We start from the raw sequence: 18,962 nt of genomic DNA, 5'->3' as shown, positions 1-18,962 counted from the left end.
GCAAGGGGAAGCAAGGGGAAGCAAGGGGAAGCAAGGGGAAGCAAGGGAAAGCAAGGGAAAGCAAGGGAAAGCAAGGGAAAGCAAGGGAAAGCAAGGGAATTCTTCCTCTTCACTGGTATAAAGAATTGCAGATAGAGAAATCCTTTGATCAATCATGGGTTAATTAGTCCTCTGATGAACCAAGAGTCCCCTATACAGTGACCATTTCACCTGTTGCACCACGTAGAAGATGCTTAGCACGTCAAGGTCATACCCACTCTTCTGCTTGGGGAGCTGTACAGAAAACATGCAAAAACCTTTACAGGCAAAGCTGCCTTCACATCCTATTTTGTATTATATTTTCTATACTTCTTTGCTATCATTTTTCATCAGTGTGGGATCAACAGTTCTATAGGAGTCCATCTCCTGGATACACGGCAAGGACACACTGTGAGACTTAAGGTAATGAGTTACTGGAAATGTAAAATCCACTTGACAGCTTCTCATTCAAATTATTTAGTTATTTATTTTCAGTAAGTTGAAACCCTCCGTATCCTTTAACCAAACAAGATGCAACTAAAGTGTATCCAGAAAAAAACACCAAAGTTGTCACCCAATTAACACTGCTGGCTGGGAGACATCTACAAAGGCTGCAGAAATAATGTTTACAACCTGCAATGAGTAGAAAAACATTTATTTGTTGCTGGCTAAGTATTGCCTGGTTTCCTTCACTAAATTCACCTTTCTAAGCTCAGATAGCTGCAACATTCATGTGATAAACAGCATGTTTCACCATAAAATCTGAACTGGTTGTTTAAAAAAAGTTATTTATAACTGACCATTCACAGCCTACTGACTGGCAGCCACCCAACCACAAAGTAATTATGCGTGTGACAATGATGATATTAAGCCCAAAGTAATAGGATAGCTTCCAGTTTTAAGGCTAAGTAAATCATGAACTGTACTTTTATGTACAAACACGTTGGCTAAAGCATTCCAGTTGTCTGGAAATAGGCATGTTCTCTTTGGTGTTTTGTTTACCACTACAAAGTATTAACCTTGGCTGAAAAGCACAAACATTTGGGACAATTTGGGATGACTACAAACCAGTCACCACCTCAATTTTTCAATAATAATTCAAAAACTACAACATCTTTTTTTTTTTTCCCCCTTGAAATACTACCTTGCATGACAATTGCTTTCTATGCGCACAGGCACTGAAGTCCCAAGAGGAGGAGCTCTGGAAAGAAGAAATAAGGAGGGAGCTCGGAGCGAGCTGCCAATGCTTTGTCAAATGAAGCAGAGTCAGAAATACTCCAGCCTGGTTTTGTAATCCATCACCATGAACTGCAGCACTTCCTCCCCAGATTAAAAAGACAGATTCAAAGCACTGGGGAAGGAAGTAAAAGGGAAGTCAAAGTCAAGTCAATGCCATATCAGTTAGAGATTACCAATGAGGAAGACGTGCACGCCAACGGTAGAAGCTGACAAGCTTTATGCCTGCTTGTGTCCAACACAACCTCCCCTGGGATGTACCCTGAAAACTCAAGTCTACCAGAGAGAATCAACACATGACTCCCTTCCCTTTTATTTTTACAGATTTTTTGCACGTTTCAGCATCATGTTCAATACGAAGCCTTCCATGGATGCTGATGTTACTGTATACTATATAGTATATACTATATCATGATCCTGTATATGTGATGAGATGCCTGCAAAATACTACTGAGGAACCTGTTCCATCTGATCCTCGTGGTTCCCTTCCAACTTGGGACATTCTACAACTCTACGTCATCAAGGCCAAAGATACAGAGTTTCTTCCCAGAAAAAAAGTTTATCTTTCTGAAGCTTCCATCCTTTAGCAAGCTTTAAGTAGACTAACAACCCCCTGCTGCCATGCCTGCTGCCTGTGGGGGTTACATCAAGCAGAAGGGAGGGTGTATCTTGTCATATCACAACAGAAGGATGAGCTTTCCGTATTCAGACAACAATCACAGCATTAGAGAAGATCTGGGTTTAAAGGCACCTCAAAGCCCATCCAGTTCCAGCCTCCTGCAGCAGGCAGTGGTGCCTCCCATCACGCCAAGCTGCTCAAACCCCATGACGTGTGCTGTTTTAAATCCATCTAAGCAAGCTGACTCTCTGGACTTGCAGAGCCTGACTAGCAAACACCAAGAGGCTGGGAATCAGTTAGTCACAGCTGCATTAGGTACGTGGCCGTGGTAATAACTAAACTGTTAAGTAGTGTGAGGCTTACCAGGCTCTGACAGATGACCATGCGACCTATGTCTCCTGATGGAGAAAGGCATCTCCTCAGTGAAGATGGACATGAATGATCCTAAAGGTCTCTTCCAATCCAAACCACTCTGTGGTTCTACAGTTAGGAGCTAATCTGACTGGGCCTTCTGTTTTATTACAGCTGGGGATCTAAAGACTTGGCTTCATGATGGGAATCAGAACCTCAGCAAGCAGGAAGCACACAGCCCAAAGAGCCCTCTCAGCACAGGCTGGAGATGAGTGCACAGCACAGGGGTTGAGCAATCAGAAGACACCAAATGCATGGATTCAAAAGGCAGATTTGTCTTCTACAGGGGGAAGGAAAAAAACCAACAAGGGGAAGCATGAGCTCTTCATCTGGCACGTGGCTAATGCAGTGTTCAGCCTGCTATGAGGTCCTCCCCCATCTCCCCAAGCCACACACGTGTGTTGATGCACAGAAGCTACTGGGTGAAGAGTCCTGGCAAAAAGCATGCTTTATTCCCTAAATTCCATACGCCATAGAAAATTCAAATAAGAGAAAAGATTTGCAGTGCTGGAACAATAAGCAGCACTTAGGATGATGCATTTTCTCATAGAGCGCTGTGTGTTTGATGCACATGTCTTCAGTGACTTCTTTTTCCTCGTTTTAATAGAAATTCGAATTAAGAAATCTGTGGCATTTTTATAGGTGAGAAATTAACGGAAGCCTCATTAGCTTCTAAGAGGAGAAAATCTAAACCATGCAGCCAGCTACTGACCCTTTCCCTCGCTTCTTTTAAAGGATGCAGATTTATCCTCATTACGGGATTAGAAACAGCGCTGGCTCTGCTTCGTAATGTCATCCTTGTAACATCTGCAGATAAACCCAATGCTCGCTAGATCAGGCACCAAAAAAGCCACGTTCCTGCAGTCTGAAGGTTAAACTGGATTAATTTAGAAAATCCGAAAATTGATACACCGTCATTTAACATGTGCTCAACATGTGTGCTCAGCAGCAACTGAAATGAAATATCTTAAACATTATCAAACGTTACATCATTAAATATAAATTAGATGGAAACGGGGGAAAGCTAAAAATTGACTAGGAGTTCAGATACTCTAAATGGCTAATATGTCCATTTTTCACCTGAAGCCCTCTCCAATACCGTTTTGCTATTAAGCAAAACCTAAAGAAAGGTAATCAATTCCAACTAAAAAGCACTTATCCTGGAATGACTGTGCGTAAGGCACTTCAAACCTCTGGCTGGCTGCCAAAGCCCAGACAACAGCTATCAATGTTTCTGACTATCACAGGAGCACAAGGGGCCATGCATAATTGACTAGAAGATGGGCTAAAACTGTGCCCAATCAGTGTGTGATCAAAAACGCGTGGAATATTCAGCGCCACTTGATTACATGGAGGCACGTCCTTTCACTCTCCTCATGAAATCTCTTCAAGGTCCAGAGTACTGTAATAAGATCATTACTGTCAAGCGGTACGAATCGCAGGCAATGAGTCTTGGGATAGGAAGTCATACTTCACAAGCTCCTCTGGTCTCTCTCTCTCTTTTTTTTTTTTTGTATTTTACTGCGTGTTGAGGCAGCAAGGCGACGAGGTGACAGATAATGATCACATCACTGTGTGGCAACTAGAAAGGCACTTTTAAGAAAGAGCACAGAGATATCAGCTTAAGAGAAACTCAAACTTTTTTTTTTTTTTGTTTTTTTTTTTTTTTTTTTCTCTCTCTCCCCTCTCTCAAAAAATTAAATAGAATTAAACTGTGCGGCATCCTTTCATGAATTGTGATTTAATGTCATTGAATTTAATCATTTGATAGATTTTCATATTACACCAAAGCCTATTACCTCACAGACAAATGGCCAATTTCCTCCATCTCGCACTCACAAAAGAAGCCTTTATCAATTTTTTGTGTGTTGGGGGGGGGTGGGAGTGGTGGAAAACGTCAGTGATGAGGACTGTTGAAGTCTTCTTTTTACCTACTCCTTTCACTGGAGTTGCAGACTACATGCAATGCATAACAGCCCTCAGAAGTAACCCATCTCTATAAAGAGAAAAGTGAAGGGATTGGAAACAGTAGATTAAAGCCCACAGTATGGAAAACAAACATGCAGCAAGCTAACTAAGATCTCATGCACAGCTTGTGCATCTGCAGTACAGACTACAAAGACAGAAAGTATTTGCTCACTGAGTTTGGCAGCTAATTTAAGGCAAATATTTAATTAAAAGCTGAAGAAGCAACACAGGATTGAAGTGACTAACCAGTTGAGAGTTGGAAACACAAAGAGGTCTACGTTACCATTAAGGTTGGTCTTGCAAATGCGTGCCACTGACAACACAGACCATGAAAAGTGGAATTGCTCCAGTTCTATGTTTTCTAAATGGATGAGGCTGCTATGACTGCACAAAAGGCTACACCTAAAGCAAGTAAATATTGCATCATGACTCTCCAGCTGGCATTTCACCTACCAGAACCTCACTGTCCAGCACCAATTTGTCACCTTTCCAACGCGTGCCATTTGGAGCCGCCTCCTTGGGCTAAGGTGAGAATGCCACACTGCACCAGCACGAGCACCTTGGTTCAGGACTTCATATACATGGCAACCAGGAGAACAAAGTTACATCTACAATGACTTCATTTCATTTTATGTTTTTCAATTTTTACCACAGCTTCCTAGGGCATAATCACCTCTGTTCATCCTTTGGGTATTTTAAGTTAGCTGTACAGATTCATCATGAAATCCTGTGGTCTTGCACTTTGGAAAAATGGGCAAATAACATGTAAAGTAAGCACCTAAGTAAGAGAATGGAACTTCTGTAACAGCATTAGTATCTCACAGGTATTCCTTGCCATTTTGTGAACCTTTTTCCTAACCCATGGTCTCTGTCTAAAGCTGACAGCACAGTTCTAAGGAAGATGCTCATTACCCGAACCCAGAAAAACACCAGGGTGTCACCTGTTTTCTTTCACTTATAAAGCTACTTAAAACGTCTTTCTTTTCCAAAGAAATCAAGCCACATCTCACCACAGCACTCATGCTAAGAATACACAGCATACAGCTCCTACTCAACACATAGCACGCGTACTGCACTAAGAGTGGGACTGCTTTTCATCAGTATGTATGGAAAAAAATAAGCTTTATCTTCCTCTAGATATCCAGGTGTACCAGTGTGTACACCAACCACCAACTCTTTCTGGACCTTAAGCCCAGAATCCTCTTTGCTGCTGACCACCACTGCGAGACTTCTCCTTTCAAGCGGGTAGGCGGAACACGTAGCCTCTTCCGACCCCGAGCTAGCAGCACTTTGAAAGAGAAGAAGGGATCTTTCAACTTGTTTAGCCTGCAATGAAGTAGGTTAAAACAATAGATGAGCTTCACCTCCCTTGTCTTTCACTCCTCGGCATCAACATAAATGTCTTTCAGCAGCAAACCTTTCATGTCAAATAGGCTGTGACGACTGAGGCTGAAGGTTTCCCAACAAGTGACCTTTATGCCTTGGTTGAAAGCAAGCCTCTGAAGATTCGGTTCAGATTTTATTAATTTCTGCCCTCCTGTTTCTCAGGTGTATAGCAATTGTCCAGTACTGTATCTTCTGCAAAGCAGTGAATGAAGTTACTGACGAATAGTGTAATTACAACTGAAGAGTGCTTTGACAGCGAATAGGTGCTAACCTCTGCAGTACACTTAGGAGGAGCACGTGGCACTGCAGACAAATCTGGTCACATCCTGCAGGTTAAGTTGCCACGCAGACAAAGGAAGAAAACATAGTTACTCATTTTGCTGTTCTTTTCTTTTTTTGTCATCATTTGAATGCTAAGTAAAATCTGTTTGTATTTTCATTCCATTACTGCTTATCAGGGAAGCCCGTCCAGCTCCACATAAATGCTACTTTCCTTTACCCAACACCGCAGTCACAACGCCCTTTTTTGTACCAATCTCACTTGAAATACTTGTGTTGTTTTGGAAATCTCCAGAACACTTACTTTGCAAACTCTTCCCATCACAGGCCAAGTGCTCAGCCTGCAACCTCCTCACACGGGCTGCTGGAATATCTGCACTGCAGTGATGCAAACTCTCCCCTAATGCCACACAGCACCAAAGCTTCATTTCATTTCCACGTTTCCCTATCTCAGTACCTCCAGACAAGTATCAAAACCTTTCCCTCTACTGAAATAACAGACGTTATTCCAAAATGCCTCCATAGCTACTCGCACCGTGCAGTAAGATATAATTATTGATATCCAATGTCTAGGAACTATCTAAGTTAACAAGGATGACATGATCATCAGCAATAACTTCCATGTAGTTCTTATGTGGCACTGTCTGTTTACTTGTACAACCTCAGCAGTACGCCTAAGTACCTTTTTGCAGACTCCAAAGAGCTTTAACTTGAAGTTTCGGTGGCAGCATTACTTGAAGCAACACAATCCATCCTACAGATACGATTCCAAAGGTTACAAACTCTTTAGCAGGTGAGTAGCTCTGCCCTCGTTGCAGCTGCAGGTCAAGATATTATATTTCACATCTTCCAGAAAAAAAGGGAGTGACTTTTTGTGCTGGAAAGGTTTCTGAACACGCTGTCCTCTGACAGTGGCAGAAGGTTTCTTCCACACCATAAAAAGCCCCACCGTTAAAAAAAGAACAAGTAAAAACAAATTCCTTCATCACGGTGCCTAACTCAGTGGATTACAAAGAAGCATCAGGATTAACAACGTCACGTCCAGCTGTCAAATGAAGGAGCTACTCTCCCACCAACACCACAGCTCATTGCTTTCATCTGTTCCATGCAGATGTGCTCCTGAACTTCTTAACTAACACTTCTGTATACATTTCAACATACAATACCAGCAGGTAAATCATGGGGAAATGGGAGGGATTTCACTAAGGAAAGCTTAGGGTGAGAAGCTGCAGGTAAGATGCAGTTTTTTTTCATGCATCATATACTACACAGCCAGTTAACTGCTATATTGCTTTCAATTTATACAAAACATCAATTTCTTTCAGCTATTATACAGTTTCCAGAGACAAACACCAAGAGCTGCGTTTCTGTATTTTGCTTTGCCATTCTGGTTTTGGAATGCCTGGAACAGGACAAGCAGTCTCAGGAACAAACTGTTATGTCCCCCAACTCCGTGCACATTGTCCTGCCCTCCTGGACTTCATTCCCACTTGGCTGAGAAACAAGAGAACAAACTACCTTTGTGTCAGGAAGACAGTTCTAAAAAGAAACATGAAAGAACCTTCCGTGCCCTTCAAAAGTTCTTTAGAAACCAGGGATAAAGAAGAACGCAGAACATGGATTTGCAGAGAAAATGCACTTTACTGAGTTGCTAATCGCATCCATTACTCTATAATCAGCTCCTGTTTCTCAGCACCCACTGGCACAGACAGGAGCATGAGGGCCATACAGGTTTCGCCTGCACTGCTGGGAGAGAACATAAAACAGCACCCTGCTGCAGCTGACTCACATCCATGACCCAAGGAACACATCTGCCCTTCCACCTGGACACATGCTGATCCTACCATCAAAAGCAGAGTTGGCCCTGTTGGCCAGGGTGCTCCAACAATGACACTGCAAAGCACTGATCATTTGATACTGAGAGGACAGTCATACCTTGAGCTTTTTACAGCTTCTTAAAATGAGCTTTCTGCAGCTCTACTTGGATTGAAGGTTTAAAAGCCAGGTCCGAACAAGAGCGAGAAAAATAAAACGCTGGGAAAGACCTTCCTGTGAAGGGTATTTACAGGAAAGCTTCTTAATTTTTCTACTTGTTTTCAAGCTGAAAAACCTTCCAATTATCACTGGCCGCTCCACTACGTGCAGTAGCAGACGGGTACCAAACCAGGCCAGGCAGTGTGCAGCTACTCCTCTTTAAAACACAGCACCGTATCATCCTGCTCCGAGCAAGTACAGATAACATGGTGGGAAAAACACTGCTGGTTTCTGGCACCTTGCCTAATGTAAGCATTCCTGCTGCTACCCTCAAAACCAGGGAATTTTTTGCAGTGACAAGTCCTGTACAGAGAGAGAACTAAAAAACCTTCTCTTTGGGTTTTATTGCACTTGTGAAAATTTCACAAGAACCTGATCTTCCAAAATAGAAACTGAATTTTAATTTGCACCCAACTGCAGCGCAGTTGCTTCAGCATTTTCGTTGCTGCGGCCATTGTCTTAGAAAACCAGTAGGAAGACAAATCCAGCAACATGAAAGAATCAATCCCAGAAAGAGAGAGCTGTGCATCTGCAGATGGTGTGGAGAAAGAAGAATCAGCATGATCTTTCTGGAATGTATAAAAGAGATGAGCATCAGTCCTTGGAGTTACTAGCATCACCCTGGGCCCACTGGTGTCCATCATCGTGATGTCTGAATACTTGGGCAGAGGTCAATGATCAAAGCAGGCATGTTCAAGGAGAAAGAGACTGAAAAATGTAGTAAAGTTGCTAGAGTTTGCTGAAGACCAGATTTAAACCTCATTGAACACCTCAGCTTTGCTACAGACAGAAATGCAGGAAGCCAAGATTTCTGTTTGAAAGCTGACACTTCAGACATGCCTGGATCCAAAGGAAACCAACATAAAGTTTAGATTCACCTAAATCATTTAATGATCCACTGCACCTTCTGCAGCAGAACCTTCCTCCTCCTAGTCACAGTGAGCTCAAGATTTGCAGAAGAAGGGAAGAAGGAAGATACAGCTCTCACACAGCTATCAACACAGTCTTCTGTACCCCAGGTTCACTAAGTCACCTGCCTTATCTCAAACACCTAGTCCAAGCTGCCAAGGCTAAGCATGCATCTCTTGAAATACTCTGCTTTTGAATGCTTAACTTGGACTGAATCTCCAGTTGCAGCAATCCAGCTGAACACCTGTAAGAGTTTAGATCTATGCTTATTGCAAGTCAGGAGGAAAAAACAAAAAGGAAATCTTTTGGGTCACTGGACAGAACAGGAATTCAACTTTTCCGGAAAAAAGTCTAAATTACTAAGCTAAGATCTACTTTAAATCAGAAAACACTCTTGAAATTGAAATTCCACACACAGGAGAAAAACACTTAACAACCCAAAGCACCTCGGACACTCCCTGCACTTGGAGCAGACCAACTTATGACAGAGCTTGTCCCAGGGATGGAAGCATCCCCACTGCTCAGCATCTCAGCAAGATAAACGCTTCCAGTGTGCTCAGCCACAGAACCTACAGAACACTAATCTCCAAGGAACTCTAGTTGTTTTTTTCCTGCATTACCTGTCTCCTAAAAGGCATGGGAAAGTCAAGCAAGTTTCCTTGCTCCTCCTCGCTGCAGTGAGGTGAGGCAGCCACGTGCCTCTCCTAACTTTGCTAAGAACTCAAGGGCCGCTAAGATTAGCCCAGAGTTCCTCAAACATGACAACAACGCAGTACAGACAGATGCAACTCCATCTGTCTCACGGCCAACAGCTGCACTTCACTGGGTTGTGCTCCCAGATAAATGTTTTAAAAATCAAGAATTTACAACCACTGCCGGCCCACTCAAAGCTCAAAGCAGAAAAGGGTGCCTGTGTCAGAAGACTTGGAAGAAGGGGCAGGTCAAAGAAAGCTCGCCTGCTGATGCAGAGCTACAAAGACCGTGCAAGCAGATGCCAGCACTCGCTGCTACTTTTAAGGCTGCCTAGGTATCACTTGGTGCTGCTCTTCAGTTAGGCCTGATGCTCCTGCAGGCACATTTCTATGAAGTGGGACAGTTTTGTTAAGTCATTGTAAAGGGATTTTGGACTGGCATGCTAAGATGCTGCAAGACAAGGAGAAGAGCAAGAGAAAACAGAGAAGGATAAAGGAGCCACGCGGTCTCCTCTCCAGTTAATAGCAAGATTTCAGGGCAAGGTGCACAACAACTGCAAATCCCTGCCTGCTTGCTGCACTTCAAAAGTCTCCCTGCAGACCAGGACCACACAGGCTCCAGCTCCAGTGACTTGTGAAAATAAGCTCACCAGGAGAAAGAAAACATACACGTATTAACTACTTACAAAGAGATTTTCAAAGGCTTTTGATACCCAGCTGGTCTTGATTTATATTGACTTCCACAAAATTCTTGTGGACAAATGGTGAGCTCTCTGAAAAATCCCCTCTGTAACTTCCCACTGAGGTATGAAAATAAGTGGTGTAAAAAGGATTGTTAAGGGGAAAGGAAAATTTTAAAAAAAAGAGAGAGAGACAAATTAAAAATGAAAGTTTAAAATAAAATTTGGCTGCAGGCCATAAACTAGGGGGAAACTAACAGTAAAGATAGTTAAATGACTGGAAACAGAACACAACAGGAGCTATTATGAAAAAAAAAGAAAAGCTGATGGCTTTCTAAAAAGGATTTGTATAGATAGCTGAGGAAATAAATTCCGTATGTGACAGAAGTGCAATTGAGAAATTAAATAAATGGAAAATAAGGATGACTAAGTAGTAGTTAACATGCCCTTTCTCAGTTGTATACTATTATCACATCTATTTTTAATGTCTCTTCAGCTGTCTGCAATTGTCATCCTTTTCTCAGAACCTGTTCCAACACTCTTTGATACTGAATTAGCTGTTTTTTTTTTCACTCTCCAATGCTTACAACCACATCTTTTTCTTGCTAAACACTCCCTTTTCCCAACAATGTTATTCCATTGTCTCCTTTTTTCATCTCCCCTTCTATGTTGACTCCCCAGTTTCTGAGCTTTCCAACTACCCTTGTTCATCTTTTTTTCTGGAGCTCTTTTGGCTGAATCCTAGCATGTTTCTTTTCTTCTTTTCTAAAGATACAAGCATGTTTTATATCACATCTGGCCACCGTACACATTGTTACCCCTTCAGAAAGGCATTGAACAGCTACAGCAGTGCTCACGTTGGAAACGGTAAGCTAAACTAAGGAGAAAAAGAAGTCCTTTTTGGCTTTTGCTTTCTGGTTCTTATAAAAGAACCCAAGCATTTAAACTCTCCCCTTTCCTTTTTGTCCTCGGATAACAGCATCTTTCCCCAAGCAGCTGAATATTCAAAGAATAACAGGCATCAGATGATTCTAGAGCAGAAGATATGTCTAAGCAGAAGAGAGAGTGCTAGATTTATTAACACCGAGCAAACACACAAATTCTGATGTGATGTACAAGCTACTGAGTGAACCCAGCTTCCCTTTCTTTTTAAAGAAGTATGAGTATGCCTGCACCTTAACTTCCCCACTACCGCCGCTCTGTATCACCTTGGGGACCCTTATTTTAATTAAACAACCGTTTCCAAACACGTTTCAGACAGTGCAATTCGCTGTCACGCCATGCCTCACGTCACTCAGCTCCATCGTGAGGAAGATCAGACCATTAATTTCTCTCCTTTCTAATTTCTCTGCAATTCTGTTCACAGCCAACAACGAAGTTGAGTCACCAGCTCACAACGCTCTTGGAAACAGCGATAAAATAGCCTCTAAACTGCACCACGGAGCAGGTTTACCTTCAGCTGTGCCTGAGATGCCGTCGGCTTTGAAATTGCTGGTGCTTTTCTTCCTGCGATGCTTCTTTCTGTTGGCATGAGGCGAAGGAGGCGGGTCGAGTTTGGGGCTGGTTGTACTGGATATACTTGGGCTTGAGCACACTGAATCTCCTAACCCGGTATCTGCAGTTTGGGGAAAAAAAAATAAAAAAAAAAAGGGGAAAAATAAAAACACTGCATAATTTAAACTGATGATTAGAATCCAAGATATATGACTAGAATCCAAGATATAACCCTTCAGTGCCTGCTAGCAACTAGCCTCTTGAGTTCATGGAAATACGGGACAGCCACCTAACAGCATCACTTACATTTTCCAAAGGGTGCAAATAAGTGACTGGGATCAAGCTCTGACTCAGGTCCTGCCAAATGGACAGGACTCTCCATCAGCTTTAGAAGCCAGGCCAGCTGGAACCGACCGAAGAGGAAAGGAAATCACTATTATTTCCAATTGCTCACTCTTATAAAATTCTTACTTATCCTCAAATTTATTCATAGGGTGTTTTAATACAGAACAGAGAGACAGCCTAACATCCACTGAATTTTATCTGCCTGTTTAGTTGCTAATACAAGTAGTCCAGCAATCTTCAGCTACCATTTTCACCCAAAGTTGCCAACATGATTTTAGTTCAACATAAACTGATTTTTCTTGCTATGGTTCATGATAAATGCACTTTTTTTTTTCTTTGTCCCAATCCCGAATAACTTCCTACATTTGGAGTGCCTGAAATAGAAGTGAAGCTGTGTCCAGAACATTGGTTAGATACCAACCCAGGGCTGCACTTAAGACGAATTGCTATGTTAAAAAAACATCAAGTCAGAGAGCATCTAAAAAGGAGCTTTTGATTTCTTTTTGAGTAGTACAATTTCTGCACAAATGCCTATTTGACAAAGAAACATTTATTTATTGTTATAAAGTTTACTTACTAATTGCCTGCTAAGCACAGTTGTTCCCCAAGTTAGTGGTGAGGGACCAATTATAGCATTAATTGGCTGCCAGTGGAGACCAAACCAAACTCCAACTGCAACCTTTAAGGATTTTTGTTCTTTTTTTTTCTCTTATGCCCCCTATTTTGAAAACAATGATCAAGCATTAACCCACAAAGGGAACTGTAAGAATGTATTTAGCACACTGTGTAAAGTACAGGAGGTTTCCCTGTATCTGAACAGGAGCTGCTGAAGGCAGTTATCCTGCAAGGGCTTATTGCCTCTCCATGTGCAGAGGAAGGCAAACCCCGACAAGAAGCCAAGCTGATGCTCAGCAGGCACTTGGCAAAGGGGATATTGGTGCCTTTTAAAATCTCTGACACTGGAAGAAAAGAAGATTAAAAAGAGGATGACAGCAGAGGCATGGCCAAGAATGCAAGCCCGTCACTTCCACTCCTGAATACTTTCCTCCAGCTACGGGCTTAGGAAGGTTTCCTACGTTGGGAACATGAAACAACTGGACAGAACAGTGAAATGCAGATCCTTGTACTGGGGCAGGCAGCACTGGACAGATGTCCACCTGCTCTGCAATGGAGCAAGCCACTGAGGCCATGGGGTAAGGACAGCATCTCCTTGCTTTCTGTTTTGCTTTCTGTTTGCTCGCTCACCAGGAAACTGCAATTCATAAATATCACAGAAAGCATGCCAGCAAGAAAGGCTTCCTCACATACAATGCCATTCCTCAAAATGCTTCACTTTTTCCCCTCAGAAAATATGAGGGCTGTAGCACGTGGGCAGGCCTCTAACTCTCAGCTTTCACCCTAAAAAGAATTATTCCATTTTACTCAAGGGGAGGAAAAAAAAAAACAAACCACGCAGAAGCAGCCAGCTTGATCCATGCCCTTCAATAGGCTGCTTGCAAAGAAGTGTGATGCACGCCTGAGTCTGCTGCAACCCACAGGGCTGGAGTGTGAGAGCTGTGCTCATCGCTGCACCACTGCCTGGATGTCAGACACAGTGCCCTGAGCAAAGAAAGGTCCCTTCCAACCCCAGCCATTCTACGATTCTATGAAAAACTGCAAATTCTTAACAGCTGCAAGCCATTTGGCAAGTGAAAGGGGAATTCTCCAAAACCTTCCCTTGTCAAAAAAAATAAATAAATACAAATGCAAAGCTACACGCTTGCTGCAGGTCAGTCCCATTTCTAGGCTGTAAATTACACAAACAAAACCTGTTTGTGAATTCTGAAAAATGATGAGACTTACAAACACACTGCACCACCGCTCGCCCCAAAGAATGAACCTGCTGCGGTAAATCCTGCTGAGCCACGGCCCCTGTGGGCAATGAGGAGCTGCCCTGGGGTCACACTGCTCCCAGGGGGAGAGCCTGAGGGATTCCCTCCCCCTGCAGCAGCAAAGAACTACAAGGCTCCTGGAAAAGGATGCTGATGTCGTAGGGCGTGTTGTTATTTCTACAGGGCACGTCGTCGTCGCTATCGCAGGGCACAGTTATGGTTATGACAGAGCACCTGACTATTGCGATAGGGCACGCTCTGGTTTTTGAGAGCACCCCTTGAAGATGGAAGTTGTAAACCATTGCTCTGCTTTAAAATATGAGCGATGGAAGGGCGCCAGGCTCACGCGCCGTGCTTTCCCATTTCCAGCTACTCCTCGTGCCTGACAAGGTATTCTTCAAATTGAAAAGAGGGCTCCTGAAAGCCCTGCTTCAGAAAACTGTAAATGAGTTCAGGCTTCAGCCCGCTGAATGCAATTTCATACTCCTGACTGAATACAAATAATGCATTTTATTTTGTATCAATTACCACGCGTGAGAACAGACGACCACTGCCGGCGCTATTAGATAGTTATAAAAAAAAAAGAAAAAAAAAAAGAGGCAAAGAAAAAGGCATGCCAAATTAAAAAAGCCAGCGCCTCATTACTCCACATCTAAAGCAGCTCTGACGGAGGCACTGGAACTCATAAGACGCGTCTCGCTGGGCTGGGATGGGCTGTTTTGCAGCCATCCCGCAAGTTCAATGTTAGCCATTAGTTCTTCCCAATCGGGCATCAACGTTCAACGCACACCCAAAAAAATATATAATACTAGCAATAATAATAACAATCTGCAGCCTCTCCGAGCTTCAATACTTGAAGTATGAGTCAAAGAAGCAGTTTCACTTTTCACTCGGGAAGCTGACAAGCATGACTAGAGGGGGAATAAAATAACATTCAGTTCGCATAAATATCAAGCAGGCTGCTTGAGACTGATGGGCCAGGAATGTATTCTTAGCCATCATTCTGGCAGACAGGCCCAAGGACACTCATAACTTATTTTACAATCATTTAGTTTCAGCTCAAGTGGAAAACGTGACAACTTATCTCTGCTGACAAGATGGCATATCGAACCTTACAATTAACTCTCCCGCGATTATCTGCCCAGCCCATCATTAGCTTTGCAGTTTTTGATGGACTGTACGGGCAAGCTCTACTTGATGACGGTCATCATTTGCAGGGTGTATATCTGTATTAAGGACGCCATTCTCTCCTTGCCACGGAGTTATCCTGCCCAGCACATGCTCTGCTCTGGAACTGCAGAGCCAGGTTTGTCAATGACGTGCAGCAGCACCGCAGCAAAATGCCTTCTCCTCCCAGGAGAGCACTGCTGGCTGCAGCCTGTGCTGCTGACGGCAGGGGATGGAAGTTCCTTGCGAATGCAGGCGCCTCCTCGTAGCACACAGCTGTCCCTTCTCCTCTCTGCCTCTCCCTGTGCATTAGGCAGAAATCACAGAACCTAAAAAAGCCAATGCAGCTGTTGTTATGCAAGCCAACTTCCAAGGCTGCCCCTTCTCCTAGATGCATTTCATAATTACAGTCATAGAAGAAACTCCTTTCAATTATGATGCATATTAATAGGAGAAACGAGAGGCAGAAGGGGAAAAACAGATTGTCTAAAGCAACACCCAGAATTGAGATGGAACATTAAATGAAGAAAGAAATCAACCAATCCTCTGAAGAGTCTCAAGGGCTGTGCTGTTGCACTGCACCGTATTTGCCGCTTGAAACACATCTGATATCCTCTCTCAGAATTACACGTTCATAAAGCTTAATATTCAACCTCATAGTTTTATCTTTTGGAACACATCCCACAAACAATGTTGCAGAAGCACTAGAGGTTTTGAAAAGGGTAAAAACTGCCATCCCAACCCTCAGCGCTCCTGCATCTGCTCAAAGCAAGCTGGGTGGAAGCATTTGAGACATCTTCCCTTCTCTGCTCGCCACGCACGCCTTGTGGAGTAGCTGCAAATACCAACATAGGAATCAAGGGGGGGGGGGGGGGGGAAGAAAAGTAGGGCCCAGAAGCAGGAGGGAGTGCCCCATGCCAAGACACCCAGATGGGGGATGAAGTAGGAGGAGACAGCAGCACGTGATGCACAGGAATAGCACAGCACAAAGGCTGAGCTGAAATGCACAAACCCGAGAACGTGCCCCGTTCTTTGGCCCACAGCTCCTGTTCTCTGTCACGCACACAACCCTTTCTCTCCTGTGTAACGACTTGAAGCGGAAACAAGGCCGTTCTGACCTCCTCTACCTTTGTGCCTTTTGATTTATTTTATATTTTTGTCAAATCACCTATTTACAAAAACTTGAAACAAACTCAACAGGTGACGCTATTCTCTGCAGACCAAAGTCGGGCTTGATCTGGTTTACATTTCTCTTGCATCTTCTCGTTAAAATTTTCCAACTGGCTTTCAAAGTGAAATTAGACTTTTTGTGGAGCCCAGCTCCCTGACGCAGCCTTCCTCCCAAGAGCCCAGGGATTGATTAATTTGGGTGTTTGATTTTCTGAAGTGACACGAAGTCAGACTCTGCACAAAAGCAGGAGTGGCGCACGGGATCGATTAAAGAGCAGAAGCGGCAACACAATTAATACCTCCAGGTTCAATGGGAAGAGAAAGAGCCGATGACGAAAACAACAGCAACAGCTCCAACTGCAGCAGGAATCTTTGCCACGGCCCGAGGAAGGCTGAACCCAACGGGTGTTTCAGAACTTTCACTGTGCCATTAGCGTAGAAATGAAATAAGCCAAAGATGTCGGTAGCCGGTGGACTGGATAATAAAAAAAATAGCTGGACACTTTCATCTTCTACACATGTGTTTTAAATAGAGGCGAGAAAAGCAATCCTTTTATTTAAGCAGGGGAAGCAGTAGACTAAAACCATCTGTAGTTGTATTTCAGACCCATTTCCCTGAGCTGAAATTTTTCTGGCTGTGAAATCCAATGCTCTGCAGCTTCTCTTTACAGCTATTACCATAAACGTTCTATCAAGTTCTTTATATTCCTCCTCCGCCTCAAACTGAAGTTAAAGGGATGCTGCAATTGCACAATGACTGCGTAAGGCATGGATGTACAGGACAGACATTAAAAACCTGTCAAAGCTGCAGCTCGGCAGAAGCCTGCCGACAGTGATAAACATTTGTGAGTGTGGAGAAGGGCTGGCAACAAGACTTCAGCGCGCAGGGAAAAAAGCACAAACATTTCCAACACACACTCAGCTCGTCCCTTCGATAGAAAGCGGGCCCGTCCGGTCATTGATCAGCTGAATTTAGCTTGGACATTCAAGCTATTGAGGGCTTAAATTAACCTGCTGCACTGAAAGAAATTAAAAGGAAGCTCTGAGCCGAACCGTGGGATGGAGATGAAAGAGCCTCAGGAGTATTCTCTTTCCACGGCGTCTACCATTTTTCCAGCCTTATGTCTAGAGCCTGTAAATCACAAAGCTATCCTGTCATGTACAGAAAGCCCCACTGAATGCCCAAGTTACCATCTCCTTTCCTCTAATGGCAATTTCAATTAAATAAGAAAAACAAAGGTTCCTTCTCCACAAAAAAAGATCCCCCGACTTTTGGAGGTTCTGCCTTTTGATACATCTTAGCGCGCTTCAAGCAAAGCAGACCTGAAGGCATGTTTGGCATGAAAGGATCGTTTCCACTTGGAAGCCTAATAAGCCACTTTGTGACAAGCAAGGGACATTATCCAGAGACTTGAGAGAGAAAGTTAGTCTCATGACACTATGGCATATGTATCCGAAGGACTGGCTTCAATAATTTCCAGGATAGTAAGACACTTGTTACAATCTTTCTCATCTAAAGGAAAGACAAAGTTACCTCTAGTTCACTTCCTACTAACGCACGGTATCTGGCCAGCATAAAGGAAAGATGAAAGCAAAGAACGCAACACAGCACTTTAGAAAAAAAAAAATAAAAAAAGAGAGAGAATGAAAGAGAAAGGAAAAGTATGTTGTTCACTACATTTTCCCTCCTAAGGAGCAACGTACTGCTGTGCTAGCAAAGCACATTTGCTCCCTAGAAGTTTACATTACACACTGCTAGGAAGAAAAGAAAAAAAACATTTCCATTTAGCTTCCTTTCAAAGCTGTCTTACAAAGTAAGCTCCTTGTATCCTCCAGAAACTGAAGATCTGATACAGGCAGCATCTATTCCTGCTATGCTGCCAACACGGTGATGAGCATAAGCAGCAAAGACTATTGCATGAGAGGACCTGCAGGTCTCAGATCCTGACCTGGGAATGGGATGCGAGCCCTTCCCCTGCACGTCCCGCCTGAAGCAGGTTGAGGTCAGGTGCAGAGACATTAACTGCTTCCTGAGTTAACACAGCGTTCTAATTTGTCTCATCCTCCACTACACTGATGCATCTTTGTGCTTCCCTCATCTGTACGGTATGCTGAATGTGCCCTGGGGAAAGATCAAATGTGACAAGTTGTGCGAATGCGGAAGGACAACAAATTAGAAGGCGAGTCGTGGATGCTGCAGGATGGCACCACGTCCCAAGGCAAACTACCTCCGTGGCTCTCACCGAGCACATCTACAGTCTACATCTATAAGGGATGTCTGATTCTCCAGTGCAATGTTTCTGCTGGGCAGCATTGGATCTGTTGAGGAGAGAGATGTGGTTCTTACGTGGTGTCACCCCGAATTGCTCTGAATGGCACGGATGATGTTATGGGTGTTGCTTCTCCTGTCCGTCACCTTGACACAAAAAGGAGAGGCAAACAGTGTTGCAGAAGATAACTGCCACAGGGACTAGTTTATTTACATTTACACAGGCTAACTAGTTCCTGGCCATCACAATGAGGAAGATGGATGGAAGACAAACACTACAGGCAACCAGGGCAGCACCTCCTGGTTTGAGCTGTGTGCTGTCTGCCACCCTGCGCCTCCATGGCCCTGAAACCACTGAAGGCAGGTAGATAACTGTGCACCCAGCCATAATTACCGACTGCTGTTTGTGGTACC

General features: G+C 43.5%; 1 protein-coding gene across 3 annotated transcripts in view; it reads right to left on the bottom strand.

The window, feature by feature from the left end:
* Positions 1-18,962, bottom strand: part of AGAP1 (ArfGAP with GTPase domain, ankyrin repeat and PH domain 1) — a 288,426-nt gene that overhangs the window by 68,396 nt on the left and 201,068 nt on the right. For all 3 annotated transcript variants that reach the window (XM_042822094.1, XM_042822096.1, XM_042822095.1), the window contains one exon: positions 11,686-11,847. In XM_042822094.1, the coding sequence (XP_042678028.1) occupies positions 11,686-11,847 (162 nt within the window). The remainder of the gene's footprint in view (positions 1-11,685; positions 11,848-18,962) is intronic.

Source organism: Centrocercus urophasianus, unplaced genomic scaffold, assembly GCF_019232065.1.
Source record: "Centrocercus urophasianus isolate 14NV4802_14NV808 unplaced genomic scaffold, USGS_Curo_1.0 seq_20, whole genome shotgun sequence".
NCBI lineage: Eukaryota > Metazoa > Chordata > Aves > Galliformes > Phasianidae > Centrocercus > Centrocercus urophasianus.
This window is presented reverse-complemented; position numbering and strand designations above follow the sequence as displayed.